Source organism: Delphinapterus leucas, chromosome 2, assembly GCF_059928025.1.
Source record: "Delphinapterus leucas isolate spDelLeu-1000000601 "Yukka" chromosome 2, BTC_Dleu_Yukka2, whole genome shotgun sequence".
Lineage (NCBI taxonomy): Eukaryota > Metazoa > Chordata > Mammalia > Artiodactyla > Monodontidae > Delphinapterus > Delphinapterus leucas.
The window spans coordinates 10,834,421-10,853,882 of NC_143130.1; the positions used below are offsets into that span (position 1 = coordinate 10,834,421).

At 36.6% G+C, this 19,462-nt stretch overlaps 1 protein-coding gene across 1 annotated transcript in view; it reads left to right on the forward strand.

Annotated features, from left to right (window-relative positions):
* The window catches only part of ENKUR (enkurin, TRPC channel interacting protein), a 45,428-nt gene that overhangs the window by 1,695 nt on the left and 24,271 nt on the right, over positions 1–19,462 (forward strand). The window contains exons 2-3 of the mRNA XM_022580519.2: positions 6,539–6,684; positions 12,200–12,423. Of these exons, the coding sequence (XP_022436227.2) occupies positions 6,539–6,684; positions 12,200–12,423 (370 nt within the window). The remainder of the gene's footprint in view (positions 1–6,538; positions 6,685–12,199; positions 12,424–19,462) is intronic.

Consider the following 19,462-nt stretch of genomic DNA (forward strand, 5'->3'; position numbering starts at 1 on the left):
TTCAGTAGTTGTGGCTCACAGGCTCTAGAGCGCAGACTCAGTAGTTGTGGCACACGGGCTTAGTTGCTCCACAGCGTGTGGAATCTTCCTGGACCAGGGCTCGAACCTGTGTCCCCTGCATTGGCAGGTGGATTCTTAACCACTGTGCCACCAGGGAAGTCCCTCTAAGGTCTTTTCTTGATCTGATGAAGGAAGAGTGGATTGATAGAGACCCAAAAATATGTCATTAAGATTTTCATGTAGGTGTTAGGACCCCCTTTAATCCCCCAAATTTCGAAAAGGAAACCACACAGTAAACATCCCAGTTAGTCTCCTGGGACTTAGCACTTACTTAATTCTATAGGGAGAAAAGAAGGTAACTGATAGAGAAAATCTCATTCCTCCTAGGATTTTTGCAGCTTTTACCTTTCTCTTTTTCCTGATCCAAGGCAAAACCGCATTATAAGAGCAGTGGGCTAAAAACAAAAAACAAAAAAACAGGCTCTGCAACTAATTGGTTTTGTGATCATGAATACATTTTCATTTGTTTTCTGATCTGTAAAACAAACTAAATGAACTAGATAATCCTTAAGGTCTTTCACATCTAATACTAGTAATTGCTTGGGGTGCATAACATCTTCCAACAAGAGGGCAGATCCTTCCACTTTTAAGCTTGAGTATCTGTTTTTAACCAAACCAATACCTATTTTGTTTTTCATTAGCTTCTCAAAATCTAGTAGAAGTTAGAAATAGGAATTCAAAGTAAGATATGGTACAGTTGCAGAGTTTATGAGAAGTGTTCAAATTAACTATTGCTGAATGGACTTTTGGTCGAAAATTCCTGTACATTGTACAAGATAAAGTTTCTCTGTATAACTCACTGGCTGATTATATTTTCCATAGAATACTGTATTTGAATGTTAAGATAGTTTATTAAATAGGCGTTTTGTTTTTTGGTAAATTTAAAAGCTTTACTGCATCTAGGTGACTTTTTCAAGAAATTTTATAGGAAAAATCTTTATTCATTTGGCAGGCACTTACTGAACCCCTATTAGTGTATAACATTGCCCTTGGGCAATGTTGGAGTGACAGCACAAACTTGGTTTACTCTGAAGGAGTAAGGAGAAAAAACTAACCTACGGTGAAAGGAATAGAAGGCATCCAAATGTGATGGCAAAGAACTCATTGCATTAGGGTGAAGTTAGGCTACACTGTCAGCACAGCCATGAGTTTTTAATTTGACAAGATGTCATGCATGCAAAACACTAATTTATAAAAAACAGAGCATAATAAAACATTTAACCAATTCTTTCTCACCACAGTAACACAAACTTGCCTTTACCCAATCCCCTTACTGCAGTACAAATTCATGCTAAGAAAGAAATATATTAAGCTGCGAGCCTTGTTTGCATCACTGAGTTATAAACCCAGCTTCAGTAAAGCTCACTGCAGCTCTTTGCAAGACTGGCAAAATGATCGTCCAGCTTTCACAAAGAGGTGGATTCCTTGGGGGAACCAACAGTTGACAGCACTGTGATCTCCCTTACCTCAGAGGTTACAGGCTCCTTGCGGAACTGGAAGATAAACATTAAAATGTTGGTTAACAGTAAAACCATGTATTATTGAAAACCCTAATGAGAGATGCAGATGCTAAATGATAATTTAGAAAATGGATATATGTAATCAAAGTGGGATGAAGGGCACCCTCTTCCAGTTGAACAGTGAGCTATGAGCAGTCTAGGTCCCAAAATTCTACACAATTGACCAGTGCTGCAATAATATTGGCCTGACATTTAAAACAAAGCAAACAAAGAACAGTAGTTAACCAGATGTTCATCTAACCCATTAGGATAAAAAAAATCTCAAACAAGCATTATCAAACTGTACCAACTCTTGGTCTGTAGTTCTCTGTGTGCTCTTTAAGATAAACTGCTTTAGAACTGTGTATCTACAGATTTAATATGACTATGTGGTGACTATTGGCAAGAAAATAAGTGCAAGTATGATACGTCTATTGAAGATAACTTTAGTTTTAGAATAATTAATCTATAGCCCACATCTAATAAAAAGTAGAAAGTAAGGCCAGTTGTCTAATAAAGTCACCCTCTGGATCTTTATAATAAAACCACACTATCCAGAAAATGGAATAAAATGCAGCTATTGAAAAGAAAGGATAATGGAAGCAAGCTAAGTGTCCATCAATAAATGGATGGATAAAGAAGATGTGGTATATATATACAATGGAATACTACTCCACCATAAAAAAAAGAATGAAATTTTTCCATTTGCAGCAACATGCATGGACTTGGAGGGCATTATACTAAGTGTAATAAGTCTGACAGAGAAGGACAAATACTGTATGATATCACTTATATGTGGAGTCTAAGAAATACAACAAATTAGTGGATAAAACAAAAAAGAAGCAGACTCACAGATAGAACAAACTAGTGGTTACCAATGGGGAGAGGGAAGGGGGGAAGGGTAATATAGGGGGTGGGGAAAAAAAGGATTATTATGGGATTATATGAAACAATGTGGGTGAAACTTTTGAAAATTGTAAAGTGCTATAGAATTTAAAGATGCAATTAAAAAAAGAAAAAGTAAGCTTTATGTGTACTAACATGGAAGGGTATCACATTATATTAAGTTTTTAAAAAAATAAATTTATTTATTTATTTTTGGCTGTGTTGGGTCTTCGTTGCTGTGTGCAGGCTTTCTCTAGTTGTAGTGGGCAGGGACTACTCTTCATTGTGGTGCGCGGGCTTCAGTAGTTGTGGCACATGGGCTCAGTAGTTGTGGCTCGTGGGCTCTAGAGCACAGGCTCTGTAGTTGTGGCACACGGCTTAGTTGCTCCGTGGCATGTGGGATCTTCCCAGACCAGGGCTTGAACCCGTGTCCCCTGCATTGGCAGGCGGATTTTAACCACTGCGCCACCAGGGAAGCCCCTATATTAAGTTTTAAAAATCAAGTTACAATTCATACATAAATAGAGATATAGAAAACATAATTTTTTCTGGAAAATGAATTGAGGAGATGGAGGGAACCTAGATCTTTATTCCTTTTTGCTGTTGTTGAGATATAATGGACATATACCATTACATTAGTTTCATCATTTAAAAAAATTTTTGTAATTTGGAAAAATTAAAAAATTATTATTCATATAGAATAGAATATCTTGTTTTCTATAACAGATGGTAAGCTTTCAACTCACAAAGAATAGTGTAATGAATCACAAGATTGCAGATTTTTAAAAGGTGAGAGTATACGCACTCCTTTTTACTGCAGAGGAAGTTATTTTATTAAGGGATCATATCTGCCAATTCCAACTTCCATGGGAATTTCAAGGCACAGATTTGGATTGAACATTATTTCCTGATGGTATCTAGTGAGCTCATTCAGTTTGGACCATAGTTAATTCCCAGACATTTAGTTCATGATTAAGGAAAGTCTTCTAAAAGCAAAAAACAATTGAATGTTTCTCCACACAAACTTACCTACATAGTAAGATGAGAATACAAAGTATTAAAAGTGGTACAGCTGAACTTCTTCCAATCAAGAGTGGAATTTACCCTCTCACCTTAAACAACTAAAACACCAGAAAAATATATGTAAAACAATGGTTTTTCAGGCACTGGACAAGCAACACAGAGCAGTCATCCCTAAGAGAAGGGAAACAAGCCCTACAATTGTCCCAACATAGTCTCTGGAGAGAATCTCCAGACAAAAGTCCAGGAAAGAGAAATTAAAACAAAATCCAGCAGTTTCTGTGAGTTAAAGAAACAGAGTTCAGAGTTTGAGGTAGTCAAGGCATGTAGAGTTCACAGCACAAGAGTACCAGAGAGGAAAGAACTACATATATAGAGAAAGATAGAAGTATGCAGGAGAATTTCCCTGAAGTCTTTGGTTGACAGTACTTTTGTATGTTGAAACTACCAAGGCCAGGGAAATAGCCAACAGAAGGCAGCAGAGCCAGATAAAGTTTATATTCCCACCAACCAGAGTGGAAACTCCTCCTAAGATGCAAGGGATTGAGTAGTGCCCTCAGAAATATATTGCCTCAGTGGTAGGGCCAAATCAGAAATAGACTGAAAGCTCCTGGACCCAGAAATACAATGTATAACCAAGAGAAAAATCAGTCAATACAAACAGACAAAGAAATGACATCAGTGAGAGAATTAGTAGACAAGGAGATTAAAACCACTATTTTAAATATTCTCCATGTGTTCAAAAAGGCAGAGGAAAACATGAGCAAGGTATGGAGAGAAATAGAAGGGTAAATAAAACCCCAAATCTAACTTGAAGACATAAGTAATACCATGTCTAAAATGAAAATAGTACACTTAATGGGAATAACAGCAGCTGAGACACTGAATAAGAAAATATTGTTGAATTTGAAGACATAGTAATACTAGAACAATACAAAATGAAAATGAGAGAAGAAAAAACTGAAAAGGAAAACAATCAGTGAGCTATGGACAACGTCAAGCAACCTAATACAAGTGTAATTAGAGTCCCAGAAGGAGAGTAGAGATACAGAACAAAGATTTGAATAATGGTCAAAATTTTGACAAAATTAATGAAATCTCTAAATCCACAAATCCAAGAATCATAATGAGCCCCAAGCAGGGAAAGGAGAAGGAGGAGGGAGAGGAAACCATACCAAGGGCCATTAACATAAAATTTCTTAAAACCAGTAATAAAGAGAAAAATCCTAAAAACAGCCAAGGAAAAAAGAAACATTACATACAGAGGAAGAAAGTAGGTCAGCAAATATCAGAAACAGTGGAAGCCAGAAGTTTAAAAGTCCATAATGCATAAGAAAAGGGTATGAGTTGGAAATTTGGATTTACACAATGAAATAAAGAACACATAAAATGGTAAATATATGGGTAAATATTAAAGTTTCTTCTTTTTAAATTTATTTCTGAATTTCTTTTTAATTTATTTGGCTTTTTAAAGGGAAAGTAATCACAATGAATTACGGGTTTCATAACACACATATAACATTAGGATAAAGGTGGGGGAGGGGTAAATGCAAGTATTCTTTTGTAAGGTTCTTATGTCCTATGTGAAGTGACATAATAATACTTGAAGGTAGGCTGTGATCAGTTAAACATGTATATTGTAAACCTTAGAACTTCCACAAAATAAAACAAAAACAAAAAATAAGGCAGAATAAAATAAGGAAGAACCAGCAATGGGGTATGTAGAAAACAAATAGCAAGATGGAAAATTTAAACACAAACATATTTTAAAAATCACATTAAATGTGAATGGTCTAAATACACCAAAGAAATGAAACCCTTTGAAAGGATAAAACTTCTGTGCTTTCCCTAAGAAAATCCCCTTAAAAATACAAACACAAGTAAGTAAAAAGTCAAAGAATGGAAAAATGCTGTTACCATAAATCAGAGGAATGTGGACTGGTTATATTAATATCAGACAGAGTAGATTTTTAGAGCACAGAATTTTAAAAGGGATATAGAATATTATTTCATAATATTGAAGTGATTAGTATTTCAAGAAGATATTCTAAATGCTATGCACCTACTAATAGAGCTTCAAAATACATGAAGCAAAACCCGATAGAACTAAAAGAAGAAATAGACAAATCCACAGTTATAGTCAGAGATTTCCGCATCTCTCTTTCAATGATTATTAGAACACTTGAAAATACTTCCAACCAGTTTGACCTAATTGTCATTTATAGAACACTCCAGCCAACAGCAGCAGCGTGCACTTTCTTTTCCAGTGTATGTAGAACATTTACCAAGATAGACTATGCTTTGTGCCATAAAACAAGTGTCAGAAAATCTTAAAGGATTGAAATTTTACAATTATATTCTTTAACCACAGTAAAAATTAATTAGAAATCAAAGAGGTATCTGGAAAATCCCCAAATATTTGGAGATTAAGCAAAACACATCTAAACAAACTCCTAAGCCAAAGAAGATATCAGAAGGGAATTAAAAAGGTATTTTTTTAATTTTATAGCTTCTATTAGATAAGTATAAAGGTTTAAAGTCAAATATCTAAACTTGTACCTTAAGAAACTAAAAAAAAAAAAAAAAAATTTGAAAAAGAAAAGCAAATTCAACTCCAAATAAGAAATAGTAAAGATCAGTGCAGAAATCATTGAAATGGAAAACGTGAACATTAAAGAAAATCAATGAAAAGCTGGTTTTTTAAGAAATCAATAAAAATAAGCCCTTAGCTAGACTTATCAGCAAAAAAAAAAAAAAAAAAAAAAAGAGAGAGAGAAGACATAAATTACCAATATCAGGAATGGGAGAGGTGACATCACTATAGATGCTACAGATATTCAAAGGATAATAAGGAAATACTATGACTATCTTTATCCTGGCACGTTTTTCTTAGGGCACAGGTTCCATCTAGCTTGCCTAAGCCTGATGGACTCAGATAATTCAGATAATTCTGCTTTACAGCTATCTCCAAATGAATATAGATATATATAAATTAGAAATGTATATCCTTTATATAAACTTTAAATAATTTTTACTAGAAATGTAAATGCTACAACTTTTTCTTATAATTTTAGGTATGTATCAGTTTTTAAGGCAGCTGTAAAAGATGAGAAGCAAAAATTTAAAACTGCAATGAAAACTATGGGACCAGCAAAACTTGAAGTACCTTCTCCAAAGGATTTCCTGAAGAAACATTCAAAGGAAAAAACTCTACCACCCAGTAGGTTTTATCACTCTTTTTAATATTAAAAGTGTTAGCAGATAATTTAAAATTATTTTGTCTGTGAATATTAAATGTTTATAGTGATAGCAACTTTCCCTCATATTAAACAGAATTTGAGAGGCTAGGAGAAAGCAGAAGTCAAGAACATAGTAGATGCACCCTAGTGTTCATAGCAGCATTATTTACAGTTGCCAAGACATGGAGGCAACCTAAGTGCCCATCAGCAGATTAATAGATAAAGAAGATGTGGTATATGTATACAATGGAATACTACTCAACCATAATGAAGAATGAAATATTGCCATTTGCAGCAATGTGGGTGAACTTGGAGGGTATTATGCTAAGTGAAATAAGTCAGACAGGGAAATGTATGACATCACGTATGTGTGGAATCTAAAAAATACAACAAACTTGTGAATATAACAGAAAAGAAGCAGACTCACAGAACAAACCCGTGGTTATCAGTGATGAGAAGGAAGAGGGAGGGAGCAAAACAGAAGCAGGGGGTTAAGAGGTACAATATTATGTATAAAATAAGATACAAGGATATATCGTACAACACGGGATATAGCCAATATTTTATAATAACTATAAATGGAGTATAACCTTTAAAAATCACTATATTGTACACCTGTAACTTATATAATATCAGTATTATACATCAGCTATACTTCAGTGAAAAAATATTTTAAATAAAAGTTCTCAAAAAAACCCACAATGTAGTAGAAAAAGAGAGTGGAGAATGCCACGTTGCCCCCAATTAGACTCTCCTGTGATGGTGCAAGCATCTCGAACTACATCTTGGACTATCTGATAAACCCCACCTCCAGCACCACACTCCCCACCATCTTCGTAACTAGCTCCATGAATTCAATAACAGTGATCATAAGAAGAGTTCTAAACCTCAGTGGGCAAGATAGCTCAGCATCTAAACCCTGTCTGGTCTTTTCTGCAAGAGATGAAAACTACAACCATTACTACCAGTTGTCGAAGCAACTATCAGGCTCATTTTAGCCTTGAGTATGGGCTTTAACTCTCTCCGATCTCTAAGACCATTAGGACACTGAAGGCGTTAGATGTAATGGAGGAGCCTTCATGAATGAGAGCCAGTTTCTTGGGCGTGCTACCTGTACAGTCACAAAGGGCCCCGTGCTTCAGAGGATCCCACACTTGGTTTAATGCTCTGCTTCTGCCATCTTGAAATGCCTAATAATTTTTTACCAAGGAGCCCCACATTTTCATTTTGTACTGGGCCTCTCAAATTATGTAGTCAATTGTGGTCATAGAGAATATGGATATCAGGGGAAAAGGCCATCAGGATAGTGGACAGTGGATGAAAAAAGAATTGTTATTGGTATTCATGGAGGCAACTTCTTCCCATCTTGGGTATGTCTTCCCTGATGTTTTCAGATAATAAAGAGAAGAGGGCAATGAGTCTATCTATTTTAAAAAGTTAGCCTCAGTGACTTCCCTGGTGGCGCAGTGGTTGCGAATCCGCCTGCCAATGCAGGGACACGGGTTTGAGCCCTGGTTGGGGAAGATCCCACATGCCGCAGAGCAACTAAGCCCGTGAGCCACAACTACTGAGCCTACGGTCTAGAGCCCGTGAGCCACAACTACTGAGCCCACATGCCACAACTACTGAAACCCACATGCCTAGAGCCCGAGCTCCGCAACGAGAGAAGCCACCGCAATGAGAACCCCGCACACTGCAACAAAGAGTAGCCCCGACTCGCCGCACCTAGAGAAAGCGCATGCGTGGCAATGAAGACCCAACACAGCCCAAAAAAAGCCTCTTCCCATCTTCTGGCATCAAGGAAATAATGCAATAATATCTCAAGCCCAACTAGGGTGTGCCTTTTGACAAAAATGAAACTACTTCTCCCTATGGCAATATTATGTGTCCCACAATCCTCTCTCATAACTCTCATGCCGTGACAGAGGATGAGGGCATTATTGGGAAAGGTGGAAGAAGCAAGTCTGAAAATACAACATTCATGCTGAAATTCATGTCTTCAGAAGCCTCTCTTGTAGCTCGCTTAAGTGGAGTCTTGTTATTTTGTGACCCACAAGCACTTGAGAACACTGGGAAGTCTTAAAATGGAATTTAATACTTTAAGTGCCTTAGAACCAATGATATTACTTGGGTCCTCATGAATCCTCTCCAAGGTTAAACATAGTACATAACCTAACTGTATAAATCCTAAGTTTCAAATAAGGAAAAAGGGAAGAAGTCTGTCTTTTCTCTTCTAAACATTATAAGGCAAAACAAACACAAAATTTCATTGGCCTTAGGAATAATTAAGAAATTCAGGGCATTGCAAGAGCTTTAAAAGCCCCGTCCAGTGAGACAAAGTTAAAGGTAATATAGGCCAAGGCTACTGCCAGTCTCTTGGTGAATATTCTGCCATTCTGAACACAATAATTTGCTAGACACACTGAAAAATACCTAACAGGTACAAGAAGATTTCTCTAAATTTAAGTAGTAGAACATCTGCATGACTACGAGACCGTGTTGATGTTGCCATTTTATTATAGCCTAAAAAGAAACCCAGTCATTTGGTCTTCAGACTTATTAACATTACCACTGAATAATTTGTAAAGAGACATCCTCGCCCCATTTTCCGAGCCACCCAACATTGCCAACCCCTACTCCTCAGATGAAAAAAATATGATGTTTAGATATTGATAGATATAATATAAGGGTGAGATGGGGGTGGGCTTTAGGCTCCATCCAGTACATAACCACAAACAACCAAGATTTATAATATACTTACTCGACTAAGAATGAATTATCAGTCTTTCTAAACTGTTTCCTCATTTTCTGAGAATTCAGTTTTGCCTCTTAATTGCATTTCTAAAGCTGTCGTTATGGGAGCCCTTTGCATGCGCTTTCAACTCATAATTAAATCTGGCTTCTAAATGTTTCCCATGTGATCATCTATAAGATGTATGCCTCTTGTTTTTTAGGCAAACTGATTATGCCAACTTTACTTGACATACCCAACCTGACTTGGGTGTATCTGGTAGAAGGGAGCTATTTGGGTTGTAACAGGCTTATTCTCTGCTCCGGGCTTTAGAAGAACTCCCTAATTCAATTTCTGACGATGCTCACAACATCTCAGTAGTATGTTAAATAGGAAGAAGATAACCATTTTTGTAGGTCAAAAACAGTAAACAATTTTACATATAGTTCAAGCTAATATATACATTATAGTCTACATATTATCTTTTATTTTTTCATCCCCCACTATAATGTAAACTCCATGAGAAAAGGGACTTTGTCTCTTCTGTTCACTCCTGTAACCGCAGTTCCTAGAGCATTACCTGGGGACATAGTAATTGCTCAACAAAAGTATATTGCATGAATTAATGAATAAGTGAACATTCAAAACCTCCTTTATAATGTTTCCTGGGGGAGTGTAGAGTTATCAGGGGTATATTGGTTTTCTGGGGCTGCTACCATAATAAGTATGGGGTAGCTTAAACAGAAATTTATTTTGTGACAATTCTGAGAGCTAGAGTCCAAAATCAGGGTGTTACTGGGAATTCCCTGGTGGTCCCTGAGCTTCCACTTCCGGGGTTGTGGGTTCGATCCCTGGTTGGGAACTAAGATCCCACATGCCACACGGAATGGCCAAAAAAACCCCAAAACAAAACCGATAACAAAGCAAAACAAACAAACAAAAAAACAAGGTCAGGATGTTTCCAGGGTTCATTTCTTCTGAGACCTCTCTCCTTGACTTATAGATCGCTGTCTTCTCCCTGTGTCTTCACATGGCTTCCTTCTGTGTGTGTTTGTGTCCACATTTCCTCCTTTTACAAGGACATCAGTCATATTGGATTAGGGTTCACCCTAATGACCTCATTTTAACTTAAGTCCCTCTTTGAAAGCATGTCCAACTACAGTCCCATTCTGAGGTACTGGCATTTAGGGCTTCAACGTATGAATATGGGAGGGGGACACAATTCAGCCTATAACAAGAGATTAATTCAGTTCATAAACTTTTAATAATAAGTATTGTTTTTTTCTGATAATAAAAGTTATATAAAATGATTTAAAAGTTCAAACAGTACAGAAATGAATAAAGTCAAAGTCCGTAGTAGTTGTGATGGGGTTAAGATTTGAGTAAGGTGGGTTTTTTTGTTGTTTTTTTAAATTTATTTAATTTACTTGTTTTTGGCTGCATTGGGTCTTCGTTGCTGCGCACAGGCTTTCTCTAGTTGCGGCAAGCGGGGGCTACTCTTTGTTTTGGTGCGTGGGCTTCTCATTGCGGTGGCTTCTCTTGTTGCGGAGCACGGGCTGTAGGCAGGCGGGCTTTAGTCCTTGTGGTGCGCGGGCTCAGTAGTTGTGGCTCACGGGCTTAGTTGCTCCACAGCATGTGGGATCTTCCAGGACCAGGGCTGGAACCCTTGTCCCCTGCATTGGTAGGCAGATTCTTAACCACTGCACCACCAGGGAAGCCTTTGAGTAAGGTTTTGTCAAGATAGTTGTTGCCTTCGGTTCTTGGAAATAAAGTGTAATTATTTTACATTTTAGCATTTTGACAAACCACTTTGATGTGGCTGTATCAAAATAGATAAGTTGGAATGGTCAAGTCAAAGAGATTGTGTAAAAATGGCCAGTTTCATCTGCTGCTAATAAAGAGAATGTGGTAGAGAGAGATAAGTAACTTTGGATAGCAGTTATTTTAGGTGGTGAGCTGTAATTAGGGAGGAGTGAATAGGAAACCGCAGCAGTATTGGTCATTTATCATTTCTTAAGCTGCATGTTAGGTGCATAGCTATTACATGATTTTTATACCTTATAATAATAATAGTTTTAGTGAAAAACATCCACAGATTCTTGGATACATCAGATACATCAAGTTTGATTTATTTACTTGGTGATTTTACAGTAACTTTCCTCTGAAGAGGCAATTATTCATAATATTGAAGGTACTCAGAAAAAAGTTTTAATGTTTCTTTGGACTTTTTTCAATGGGCATACTGAACATTTGTTATTGAAATCTTTATAAGAAAATTTTTTTTTTTTTTTTGCGGCACGTGGGCCTCTCACTGTTGTGGCCTCTCCCGTTGCGGAGCACAGGCTCCGGACGTGCAGGCTCAGTGGCCATGGCTCACGGGCCCAACCACTCCACGGCATGTGGGATCTTCCCGAACCGGGGCATGAACCCATGTCCCCTGCATCGGCAGGCGGACTCTCAACCACTGCGCCACCAGGGAAGCCCAGAAAATCTTTTTATAATAGCTAATAAAAATGTTTTAGCTAGCATATGATTTAGGGTGTTTATTTTCTTCCCTTAGATTTTTATATTGTTCTCCAACATATTAATTGATTATGTCACATTTAATCTTTTGCATTTATGATTACTGATTTTTACCTTAAATATTTGAATATATTATTAATAAAACTCTAATATACTAGTGGTAAAATATCTGGATGCTATAAATAGTACTGAGTAGCCACATTTATAGTTTAATATTAACAAGGAAATGTTATGTTTAACAGAAAAAAAGTTTGAACGGAATGAGCCCAGAAAGCCTCCTGTACCATTGAGGACGGACCATCCAGTCACGGGAATACAGAGTGAAAAAAATTTTTTAAATACAAATGCAGCCGATGTCATTATGGGAGTGCCTAAAAAGCCTAAACCAATTTATGTTGACAAAAGAACTGGAGACAAGCATGACCTTGAAACTTCAGGACTAGTTCCAAAGTACATCAATAAAAAGGTAGCCTTGTGATATATTAATAAGACCTGATAGTCAGATAATTTAAATATGGTATTCATAATGATTGTCTGTATTATCACTAATAGTGCCCTCACTGACAAACTAATGGTTACCAGTGGGGAGAGGGAGAGGGGACGGGGTTGGAAAGGGGTAGGGGATTAAGAGGTACAGATTACTATGGATAACATAAATAAGATACAAGGGAAATATAGCTAACATTTTATAATAACTTTAAATAGAGTTTATATCTATAAAAATTTTGAACCACTACGTTGTACACCTAAAACTAATATAATATTGTAAATCAACTGTACTTCAATTAAAAAAAATAGTGCTCTCACTGGACAGATTATCTAGATTGCCAGTTCTCGTTCCTCTGAAGTCCGTGTTTGGTCCAAATCTAGTGTGATGAAATTACAGAGAATTTGGAATGAACAACAACATATAGTTCAGTAGAGGGAAACTATAATTGTTTTTCGTAATTTCAATTATTAATGTATTTAACATTTATAGCAAACATTCTCTGAAAGGTACTCGTTTTTGGTGAGGTGGAATTGTCACTAGAAGCACGTTGTTACTACAAATCTAGAAGGAATAACCTTTCAGAAGATCCTAAGATTCAGTCATTAGTTTACATTATCTTGTTAACAGAATGAGAGAAATGAAGAGGAAAACAACTTTAGAACCATCCATCCTATCAGTGTACTGTAAATAATTCACAGTACTATTTCAGTTTGAATATACTCATTTGTGTTTGGTTTAGAGTAAAGCAGACCTTGAAAGTACTGTACAATAGTTAGTCTTTTCAGGACCTTCATTTCTATCTGAAAAGGTGCTTATCAGGTAGGCATATAATTTCATTGTTGAAAATTATAGAAGCTTGGGTTTAGCAGTTTAAATATAGAACTTTAAAATTTAAAAAGCTTATGAAAAATACCTTCTATAAAACCTATTTTACTTTGCATACTTATAGAGCACAAAAGTGCTGGAAACACACATAGTATATGAGTACAAAATCCTAAAGAGTAATAATGCATAATAATAACTTGGGCAAAAAAGAAAGGAAGGAAATGAGGAAGAAAAGAAGAGAAAAAGAGGAATTTGTAACATGTAAGAGGGGCTTGTACTGAGGTCATCCAGTGATCCACCATGGTGAATCCAGTGACTGTTCACCATCAAAACAGGAACCTCAAGGCTGTTGTCCGAGAACACTACTTATTCCCTGAGAAACCATTGTCGCTCAGCTGGCTGAGACACCTTTGGAAGACCTTAGTAGGGATCTGGGAGTTGGCAGCTCATGCTTACAAAGATTTCAAGTTTCTCTGGATACGTCCTCCTTCTATGGCCCCTGGAGGCTCTTCGGGGTCCTTGTCCCACAGGGTGTGGAAAAGCAGAAACTTCATTCTCCTGGCTCTTTAAAGCCATTTCCAATCCATCCTTTCTCCACCATCACGTAAAAACCCTTCTCCTTTGATGGTCATGCCACAAACCGCCACACTGGCTGCCTTCTGCCTAAGCTGTCCACTTCAATACATTTTCTGCCTTGAACAGGAAACTGAGAGTCTCCATCACAGAGACAGAAAAATACGAGGTTAGTCTACCTGTGCTTGTCTACGAAGCCACGCAAATTCTCTGCGCCTAGTATACTCTCTCGATGGCTAACCAGTCAGGGCTTACGAAGGACTAACTCAACTTACTTTCTACTTATCTGAGTTAAGCTAAAAAAATCTGTTATTGGTAAGTGAGATAGTGAGTCCTTTTAAAGGCAAGGCCATTTTTTAAAAGTGAATGAACCTCATGTTTTAGTTCCAAATAAAGTATTACATGCCCATTTGTGCCATAAGAATATTTTGTGTAAGCAAACTGAAGCATGGATGTTTGCCTGAGTTACACAGCAATAATAGGAAGACAAGCGTTTCAAATTCTAACTCTGCCACTTACTTAACTCTGTGATTTTTAACAAGTTATTAGATTTATCACAGCATGGTGAGGATTGAATGATATAAAATATATTCAGCACTTGACACAATACCTGGTACCTAACGGAAGTTCAGTAAAGAGTGGATATTATAATATATGCAATTATTAATATTAATACTATGCGTTACCCTCAATGATCCAGCACATAGGAATATTTCAGATCACTGCAGCTTTTACCCATTTGTGACGTAGTTCCTTTTCCTACACAGAGTGTGCCAAATATAATTTAACCACTTGTGATGACACAATCATCATTGGGAACCTCAGTGATTGTACTAAGCTGAAATGAGGTGTTGCCCTCAGTGTTTCCTGAAATGGATTGGACTGGTTACCATGAAACTAACTTACCAGAATACTGAGCTCTTAGAGTCTATTTGTATAGTGCTTTGCAACTTTCCAGAACACATTTGTAGCTAGGATTTCTATCCCTTATTGTCAGGATTAGGTTAGGTTGTGCTGTGGTTAACAACCCCCAAGTTGCAGTAACTAAAAGCAACTAGGTTTTATTGGTTGCTTGTGCTACCTGTGCATTGAGGATTGTTGGGAGCTCTGCTTCTTGTCCTGACTCCAGGACCCAGGCAAACCAAAACATCACCTATCACCATACCAGAGAGAAAAAGAACATGACAAGTCAACCATTAATTCATGAGGCTTCTACCCAAAAAGGGCATTACTTCCACTCACACGGGGAAATTCAGGTCACAGGCTGCATCTTACTTGAAGGGGAGCAGGAAAATATTGTCATACCAAGTGCCTAGAAGGAGAAGAACCAGAATATTTGTGAATAGTTTTAATGACTCATATCTCACAACAGCTACTTCCTCAGAGAGGTCTTCCCTGACATCTTTTTTTTTTAACTTAAACTTATTTTTTTATACATCAGGTTTTTATTAGTTATCCATTTTATACATATTAGTGTATACATGTCAATCTCAATCTCCCAATTCATACCACCACCACCACCCCCCCCCACTTTCCCCCCTTGGTGTCCATATGTTTGCTCTCTACATCTCTGTCTCTGTTTCTGCCCTGCAAACTGGTTCATCTGTACCATTTTTCTAGGTTCCACCTATATGCGTTAATATAAGATATTTGTTTTTCTCTTTCTGACTTACTTCACTCTGTGTGACAGTCTCTAGATCCATCCACGTCTCTACAAATGACCTAATATTGTTCCTTTTTATGGCTGAATAATATTCCATTGCATATATGTACCACATCTTCTTTATCCATTCGTCTGTCGATGGGCATTTAGGTTGCTTCCATGTCCTGGCTATTGTAGATAGTGCTGCAATGAACATTGGGGTGCATTGGTCCTTTTGAATTATGGTTTTCTCTGGGTATATGCCAGTAGTTGGATTGCTGGGTCATATGGTAATTCTATTTTTAGATTTTTAAGGAACCTCCATACTGTTCTCCATAGTGGCTGTATCAATTTACATTCCCACCAACAGTGCAAGAGGGTTCCCTTTTCTCCACACCCTCTCCAGCACTTGTTGTTTGCAGATTTTCTGATGATGCCCATTCTAACTGGTGTGAGGTGATACCTCATTGTAATTTTGATTTGCATTTTTCTAATAATTAGTGATGTTGAGCAGTTTTTTAATGTGCTTCTTGGCCATCTGTATGTCTTCTTTGGAGAAATGTCTATTTAAGTCTTCTACCCATTTTTGATTGGGTTGTTTGTTTCATTAATATTGAGCTGCACGAGCTGTTTATATATTTTGGAGATTAATCCTTTGTCCATTGATTCGTTTGCAAATATTTTCTCCCATTCTGAGGGTTGTCTTTTCATCTTGTTTATGGTTTCCTTTGCTGTGCAAAAGCTTTTCAGTTTCATTAGGTCCTATTGGTTTATTTTTGTTTTTATTTCCATTACTCTAGGAGGTGGATCAAAAAAGATCTTGCTGTGATTTATTCAAAGAGTGTTCTTCCTATGTTTTCCTCTAAGAGTTTTATAGTGTCCAGTCTTACATTTAGGTCTCTAATCCATTTTGAGTTTATTTTTGTGTATGGTGTTAGGGAGTGTTCTAATTTCATTCTTTTACATGTAGCTGTCCAGTTTTCCCAGCACCACTTATTGAAGAGGCTGTCTTATCTCCACTGTATATTCTTGCCTCCTTTATCAAAGATAAGGTGACCATATGTGCGTGGGTTTATCTCTGGGCTTTCTATCCTGTTGCATTGATCTATATTTCTGTTTTTGTGCCAGTACCATATTGTCTTGATTACTGTAGCTCTGTAGTATAGTCTGAAGTCAAGGAGTCTGATTCCTCCAGCTCCGTTTTTTTCCCTCAAGACTGCTTTGGCTATTCGGGGTCTTTTGTGTCTCCATACAAATTTTAAGATTTTTTGTTCTAGTTCTGTAAAAAATGCCATTGGTAATTTGATAGAGATTGCATTGAATCTGTAGATTGCTTTGGGTAGTATAGTCATTTTCACAATAGTGATTCTTCCAATCCAAGAACATGGTATATCTCTCCATCTGTTTGTATCATCTTTAATTTCTTTCATCAGTGTCTTATAGTTTTCTGCATACAGGTCTTTTGTCTCCCTTGGTAGGTTTATTCCTAGGTATTTTATTCTTTTTGTTGCAGTGGTAAATGGGAGTGTTTCCTTAATTTCTCTTTCAGATTTTTCATCATTAGTGTATAAGAATGCAAGAGATTTCTGTGCATTAATTATGTAATTATTTACAACTTTACCAAATTCATTGATTAGCTCTAGTAGTTTTCTGGTGGCATCTTTAGGATTCTCTATGTATAGTGTCATGACATCTGCAAACAGTGACAGTTTTACTTCTTCTTTTCCAATTTGTATTCCTTTTATTTTTCATCTCTGATTGCTGTGGCTAGGAATTCCAAAACTGTGTTGAATAATAGTGGCGAGAGTGGACATCCTTGTCTTGTTCATGATCTTAGAGGAAATGCTTTCAGTTTTTTACCATTGAGACTGATATTTGCTGTGGGTTTGTCTTATATGGCCTTTATTATGTTGAGGTAGGTTCCTTCTATGCCCACTTTCTGGAGAGTTTTTGTCATAAATGGGTGTTGAATTTGTCAAAAGCTTTTTCTGCATCTATTGAGAAGATCATATGGTTTTTATTCTTCAATTTGTTAATATGGTGTATCACATCGATTGATTTGCATATATTGAAGAATCCTTGCATCCCTGGATAAACCCTATTTGATCATGGTGTATGATCCTTTTAATGTATTGTTGGATTTTGTTTGCTAGTATTTTGTTGACTATATTCATCAGTGATATTGGTCTGTAGTTTTCTTTTTTTGTAGTATCTTTGTCTGGTTTTGGTATCAGGGTGATGGTGGCCTCATAGAATGAGTTTGAGGGTGTTCCTTCCTCTTCAATTTTTTGGAAGAGTTTGAGAAGCATGGGTGTTAGCTCTTCTCTAAATATTTGATAGAATTCACCTGTGAAGCCATCTGGTCCTGGACTTTTGTTTGTTGGAAGATTTTTAATCACAGTTTCAATTTCATTACTTGTGATTGGTCTGCTCATATTTTCTATTTCTTCCTGGTTCAGTCTTGGAAGGTTATACCTTTCTAAGACTTTGTCCGTTTCTTCCAGGTTGTCCATTTTATTGGCATAGAGTTGCTTGTAGTAGTCTCTTAGGATGCTTTGTATTTCTGCAGTGTCTGTTGTAAATTCTCCTTTTTCATTTCTAATTTTATTGATTTGAGTCCTCTCCCTCTTTTTCTTGATGAGTCTGCCCAATGGTTTATCAATTTTGTTTATCTTCTCAAAGAACCAGCTTTTATTTTTATTGATCTTTGCTATTGTTTTCTTTGTTTCTATTTCATTTATTTCTGCTCTTTATGATTTCTTTCCTTCTACTAACTTTGAGTTTTGTTTGTTCTTCTTTCTCTATTTCCTTTAGGTGTAAGGTTAGATTGTTTATTTGAGATTTTTCTTGTTTCTTGAGGGAGGCTTGTATTGCTGTAAACTTCCCTCTTAGAACTGCTTTTGCTGCCTCCCATAGGTTTTGTATCGTCGTGTTTTCATTGTCATTTGTTTCTACGTATTTTTTGATTTCCTCTTTGATTTCTTGTTTATTTAGTAATGTATTGTTTAGCCTCCATGTGTTTGTGTTTTTTGTGGTTTTATTCCCTGTAATTGATTTCTAATCTCATAGCGTTGTGGTCAGAAAACATGCTTGATATGATTTCAATTTTCTTAACTTTACTGAGGCTTGATTTGTGACCCAAGATGTGATCTATCCTGGAGAATGTTCCATGTGCACTTGAGAAGAAAGTGTAATCTTCTATTTTTGGATGGAATGTCCTATAAATATCAATTAATTCTATCTGGTTTATTGTGTCATTTAAAGCTTGTGTTTCCTTATTAATTTTCTCATTGGATGATCTGTCCATTGGTGTAAGTGAGGTGTTAAAGTCTCCCACTATTACTGTGTTACTGTCGATTTCCTCTTTTATAGCTGTTAGCGGTTGCCTTATATATTGAGGTGCTCCTATGTTGGGTGCATATATATTTATATTTGTTATATCTTTTTCTTGGAATGATCCCTTGATCATTATTTAGCTTGATCATTATTTAGCCTGATCATTATTTAGCATTATTTAGCTTCCTTGTTTCTTGTAACATTCTTTATTTTAAAGTCTCTTTTATCTGATATGAGTATTGTTACTCCAGCCTTCTTTTGATTTACATTTGCATGGAATATCTTTTTCCATCCCCTCATTTTCAGTCTTTATGTGTCCCTAGGTCTGATGTGGGTCTCTTGTAGACAGCATATATATGGGTCTTGTGTTTGTATCCATTCAGCAAGCCTGTGTCTTTTGGTTGGAGGATTTAATCCATTCATGTTTAAGGTAATTATCCATATGTATGTTCCTATTACCATTTTCTTAACTGTGATGCATTTGTTTTTGTAGGTCGTTTTCTTTTCTTGTGTTTCCCACTTAGAGAAGTTCCTTTAGCATTTGTTTTAGGACTGGTTTGGTGGTGCTGAATTCTCTTAGCTTTTGCTTGTCTGTAAAGCTTTTGATTTCTCCATCAAATCTGAATGAGATACTTGCCG